Below are 6,000 nucleotides of genomic sequence, written 5' to 3' on the forward strand. Positions count from 1 at the left end.
ATTTGTTATTTTATATGCAGCTACTGTAAGGTCTATAACAATGCCATGTGTCTGAATGTTATGGTTTGTCGAGAGCTGGGATAGTGAAGAGCTCTTTTCTCCTCCTCTATGCAGGCTTTCGGGCTGTCGAGTCACAGAGAGAGGCTGTGCTGCTCTGGCTTCAGCTCTTCATTCAACCCCCTCACACTTGACAGAGCTGGATCTGAGCTTCAATCACCTAGGGGACCTAGGAGTGAAAGAGCTCTCTGCTGGACTGGACAACCCCATCTGTAAACTGGAGACACTGCTGTAAGTACAGAAGTTGAGTTGTGTGTAAATATAAGTCTATCTCTCTTTTTCCCAACTTTTCTTCTTCATCCACATTATTCCCATCTGTCATTTTACTCCTCTCTTAAACTCTGCAAAGCATAATATACAGTTTCAGGTCAATGTGTACAGAGTACAGTCAGAATGGTTGATCACCTGTTTTAGTCATAGTTTACTATTACATTGCCTGGTAAAATGTTTGGGTTCCACCCTCTATAGTGACATTTGTGAATGTTGAATAAGTCCACAGGACCCTTTTACTGTGTAATTAATTACAATGCAGGTAAAATATAGCAATGTCTTGTCACCACTATCGTCACTGGCACATGAACTGCAAACTGTGTCTGAATTTCACAGTGAAAGCATATTCTTTTACTGTCAAACATGAACTTGGGTGTATTAATATTATTCAAAGGCTCAGTTTTAATAGCATGTCATGTGCAAAGAAGTGTGGCCAAAGCAAACAGGTAACCCTTCAGTTTACATGTTGTAAGTTTAGTTGGATTCAAATTGTGTTTTCTGTGCGCGTTCATCTGTAAATAAACGGTCACTGCCCGATCCAATTTGACTTATTGATTACATGCATTGCACTGAAATAAATTAGTGCTGATGCCAGCATCACATCTGGAGCTCTGTATGTATAACATAAAATCACGAGCAAAATGTATCTGAAACAATAACTGTATAGCTAGCAAACATGAATTGCTAATGTTAGCTACACGCCAGTAAGCTAAATTAGTTTGCTGTGAATGAACTAACACTCAGCCATCTTGCCTCATCAAACTAACTAGCAAGCTCATTATCCAGGAAGCTAGCTACAGTAGGTAATATCACATGTTTTCTCAGAAAGGGGGAGTTTTTAAGCCTAGATACCATGTTTATATTTCTCACATCCGCCGAAACAGCATGATTGAGGCAGCTCAGTCAGATTAGGCAGTGACAGTGGCTCAGCTTGGATCCTAATATGAGGTTTAAGGAACCAGACATCCCCTCACTCACGTCTCATCAGTTGGGAGAGGATGTGCTGGGTGCAGTGACATCTCTTTGGGGACTTGAAATTGGCGAAAAGAAAGAAGGAAATAATTCAGTAACAGTAATCATTTTGAGGAGAGTTTGTACAACTACAGAAGACGACCTAGGAAGCCACAACAATCTAGACACAGGTTCAGTCTCTACTTGAGGAGAATTAATTGCGAAGCAAACACACAGACTTATGACAAGGAATTTTTACCATTACATTTTTATATTAGTTAAATTTCTATTATTATCTATTATCTATTTCTATTTTTGGGCAAGTGGCTTGCTGCCTAACTTTCCTGACTGGGCAAGTGAGAAAGACCCTGAGTAAATGAACTTTCTAGCTCTCATTTTTCAACAATAAATAATTAATGAACAAGAGAAGGTTGTCGTTTTGGTATCCATTTCCCTACCCACTCCCATCCAATCTTTCGGCAACAAGACGAACATTAATTTTGTTGTGTTTATGCTGTGAATCAGGGGAAATGAGGGCGATATACAATAGACTGCTGAAAAAAATGCTGAAGTCACACAAATATCGTGAATAACGATTAATATCCTGTATCAGGCCAAGCTTAGATTATACATACAGTACACCTCATTGGAGTACGATGTTTGAATGACACTTTTTTCTGTTACAGAAGCTATTTCATTCAGAGTGTGTGTGTGTCTGTATTTACATGTGTGTTGATATAATGAGCAGAAGCTCCATCCTTCAGAAGTCTCCTCTTCACAGTTTGAGGGAGTGCAGTCTCACAGAGGTGTGTGTGTGTGTGTGTGTATAATATACAGAGATCTCCTTTCCACAGTTTAAGAGAGTGTAACCTCACAGAGGGGTGTGTGTGTGTTTGTTTATAATATTTATAATGAGCTGAGCTCTTATCTCCTCTCTGCAGTTTGGGGGAGTGTAATCTCACAGAGGGCTGCTGTCATTATCTGGCCTCAGTCCTGAGTTCACCCACCTCAGAGCTGAGAGATCTGGAGCTCACAGACAACGAGCTGCAGGATTCAGGAGTGGAGTTGCTCTCTGCTGCACTGAAGGACCCACACTGTAAACTGCAGAGACTGGGGTGAGCAACACTGAACTGCTGATGTGTGCAATCTTTGCAGTTTGTCAAGAGCTGGGGGATTGAAAAGCTCTAATCTTCTTCTCTCTGTAGGCTGTCAGGCTGTCGAGTCACAGAGAAAGGCTGTGTTTCTCTGGCTTCAGCTCTGCATTCAAACCCCTCACACCTGAGGGAGCTGGATCTGAGCTACAATCACCCAGGGGACTCAGGAGTGAGAGCACTGAAGGACCCCAGCTGTAAACTGGAGACACTGCTGTAAGTTCAGAGAACAGCAGAGGTGTGGTATGTATGTTGTAGGGGGAATGGTAGTCTTCCTCACACGGGGTACCAATTATGTAGGGGACTTGCCTGTCCCCACAGAGGTACCGGCCATTTGACGAGGATAGTTAACATTCCTCAACGAACATAATAATTAATAAAATTAGGTCTTTTAAGCCTATTAGAGCCCAGTTTGTCAATACAAAATTCAGACGAGACGACAATGTAATTAAAAAAACAAGTTTATTAACACAATGCTGACAAACACTGACAAAACAACATAAACTAGAATGTCTAAACAAACAGAACAGAAAATGAATTAATGAATCAATCAGGTTGATTCAGAAGGTTACTGTGAGACAGGACAAGACGGAAAGGGGAAACGTGATGATAAGGTTTTGTGTGTTTCGGAGTGGTTATCAGCAGCTAAGTGAAACTACAGGAGATCATGAAGTGATAACCGTAGTTCGACATGCGCTGGCAAAACATAATTAGAAGTGTGTCTAACCGTGCAAGTTACCTTACTTGACAAGCTTAGCTCAACTATTTGTCAGTCAATCTAACCAGTCTCGTAATGGTAATTGTAACGGGGGAAAATTATCGTTGCACAAGTCGTGGATATGTGTAATCACATCTCGTATAAGATCAAATCAGCTAAGCAATAAATGATGCCAGCATTAAATAATAATAATACTCATTGAGCTATTGAGGAGGGCCAGTCCATCAGACTTGAGGGGATGAAAGCTCATTTGTGGCAGGCCTACTGGGAGGCCGCAGTCTGTTTTCCACCGGAGGCTTCTGAGTTTATTGCCGAAGACAGAGACACGTGCCGGAGAGATCCTTTGCCTGACCAAACGGTCCGTCACTGGAGGTCTGCTTATTCTGGCTTTCCTTGCCAGACACATAAAAGAAGCACTACATATTATCTGCAGCTAGGTCTTCTGGCGTCCTTGCCAGGTACAAATGTCGTCGACACGGGAATGATGAAGAGATCCAGTCATCTTCACATTCAATGAGATAGCCATCTCTTCCGACAGCCTCCAACTTCGCGTTGGGGCATTTCGGTCTCTGAGGTTGCGTCGTTCATTGTCGAGGGACTTGCTTCCAGAGCCGGTTGTGGATTCATTACAGAATGAGTTCACTGATGCATTGGCGGGATGCATCGCTTTGATTTAAGGAGGAGTGATCGAGGAGTCTTCCTCTTCCAGAGCTTGCTGATTTCAGAAAAATGAAGTGCATCTGTTTCAGGGGGAAAGGACCCCCCCCCCCCCCTCCCAGAGCAAGGAGGGGTCCCCTAGCAGAGCTAGATGAGGTGTGATGCCATCAGCAAAAGGGAGCGACAAGGGAGACCCTGAGGAGAAAGGGAGAGCCTTGGGGGGCTAGGGAAACAAGGGACACTGCTTTTACTACACTTATGTAGAGCCACTTCAAACGCTATAGTGCACGTGAGCACACAGTCTGGTCACTGATCTGATTGGACGAGAGGAGCCCATGTAGATGCTATGTGACAAAGACCTGAGAATCTCCAGTGAACTGTGTGTGATCCCATAGGGGCTCACGTTTCAGGTGTCAAGTGTCTCAGAGATATTGCACGCATGGCTGTGCCAGGATGTTTGTGTTTATCTTAAACCAAGAGCAGTGTCATGGCTCTTGGCTCTGTCAATGGCTTGGTGTTCTTTTATGGCCTTATAAGGGTGAGGGGTCATGCAGAGCCCTCACCCTCTTTTTACTGGATGGCAAGGGCCATATACATTCCCAAGATGTCAGGAGTAAGCATAACATGATTTTGGTTGTAGATATGTGTCCATATCCCCTACAGTGTGGAGCTGTCCCATTGCTACAGGGTTTCCATACTGCATGTCATAGACAGGCTGTGTGTCACTCAGTCACTGTCTGTTCTTGTGCTGTTGCTACAGTGTGGACCATGGAGGAGAGAACAAGAACAGATCAGGACCCAGAAAATGTAAGTATGTCTGCTTTACACATAGGTAGATGACATCACTGACATAGAGAGAGGAGAGAGGGATGGAGGTTAGAGAGGAGAAATGATGTTCCTCAGTTTCCTGTCCTGTCTCTTCTTTCCCTATCACTGTTTTATCTACCTCTCCTCCTGTTCAATCCCTGTCTTCTTTCTCTGTCATTCTCATGCACAGAAGCAGAGAGATACAGAGAGGCATACAGAATAAGACAGACACTCACATATGTCCAAATCTCTATCTGCACAAAGGCATGTACAACCATACATACTGTAGTGTGTGTGTGTGTGTGTGTATGCACACTTCATTTTGTCAGTCCAGTGTGCTTACAAATAATTTTTACAGACATGAATAAACACACACTTCTGTCTCTCTCATGCACACATACACATAATTCCATGAATATTAATTAGAATTCATCTTATTAATGTCCCCTTGTCTGCAGATGCCTGTCAGCTGACGCTGGATCTTAACACAGCACACAATTACCTGTGTCTGTCTGAGGGGGACAGGAAGGTGACACGGGGGATGGAGGAGCAGCCATATTCATATCACCAAGAGAGATTTGGCTTCTGGTCCCAGGTGCTGTGCAGAGAGGGTCTGTCTGGTACTCGCTGCTACTGGGAGGCTGAGTGGAGCGGGACTGGATTGGTTCTTGTAGCAGTAACATACAAAGGCATTAGCAGGAAAGGAGGGGGTACTGACTGTAGATTTGGAGGGAATATAAACTCCTGGAGTCTGGACTGCTCTGGTGGCCATTGTGCTGTCTGGCACAATAATAAGAGCGCAGCCGTACCTGCCCCCTCCTCCTGCAGAGTAGGAGTGTATCTGGACTGGCCGGCTGGCACTCTGTCCTTCTACAGCGTCTCCTCTGACACACTGACCCTCCTGCACAGATTCCACACCACCTTCACTCAACCCCTCTATCCTGGGTTTGAGGTTTGGCAGGAGAATGACTCTGTGTCCCTGTGCCAGATGACATAGAGTCCTGTACCACGCACACACACACACACGCACACACACACACACACACACACACACACACACATTCACATACCAGCAAATACACTACACACTCACTGCACACACATTCATATACAAACACACAAGTATGCACATATATGTACATGAGTTAATGTAATATACAGTACACACTCACTCACTCTCACTCTCTCTCGCTCACACACACCCTGTCTGATGTACATACATAAATTCACTCACTCACAACACTCTGACAAATGCTTCATCTGCTCTCTCTCTCACACACAGACACATACACACACCTATGCTGCACTACTCGCACAAACACGCCCCCCCAAGATGTGTGTTGTCTGCAGGTGTTGAGTTTTGCTCGGGTGTGTTTGTTTGTGATTCAT

At 44.2% G+C, this 6,000-nt stretch overlaps 1 protein-coding gene across 7 annotated transcripts in view; it reads left to right on the top strand.

Annotated features, from left to right (window-relative positions):
* The window catches only part of LOC118778689 (NACHT, LRR and PYD domains-containing protein 12-like), a 47,465-nt gene extending 41,783 nt beyond the window's left edge, over positions 1–5,682 (top strand). For 6 of the 7 annotated variants that reach the window (XM_036530312.1, XM_036530313.1, XM_036530314.1 and 3 more), the window contains 5 exons: positions 115–288; positions 2,220–2,393; positions 2,484–2,645; positions 4,565–4,611; positions 5,070–5,682. In XM_036530312.1, the coding sequence (XP_036386205.1) occupies positions 115–288; positions 2,220–2,393; positions 2,484–2,645; positions 4,565–4,611; positions 5,070–5,608 (1,096 nt within the window). In that variant the 3' untranslated portion in view covers positions 5,609–5,682. The remainder of the gene's footprint in view (positions 1–114; positions 289–2,219; positions 2,394–2,483; positions 2,646–4,564; positions 4,612–5,069) is intronic. The other variant, XM_036530316.1, reaches the window with a different exon arrangement.
* The last annotated feature ends 318 nt before the right edge of the window (positions 5,683–6,000 follow it).

The sequence above is a fragment of the Megalops cyprinoides genome, chromosome 6 (genome assembly GCF_013368585.1).
Source record: "Megalops cyprinoides isolate fMegCyp1 chromosome 6, fMegCyp1.pri, whole genome shotgun sequence".
NCBI lineage: Eukaryota > Metazoa > Chordata > Actinopteri > Elopiformes > Megalopidae > Megalops > Megalops cyprinoides.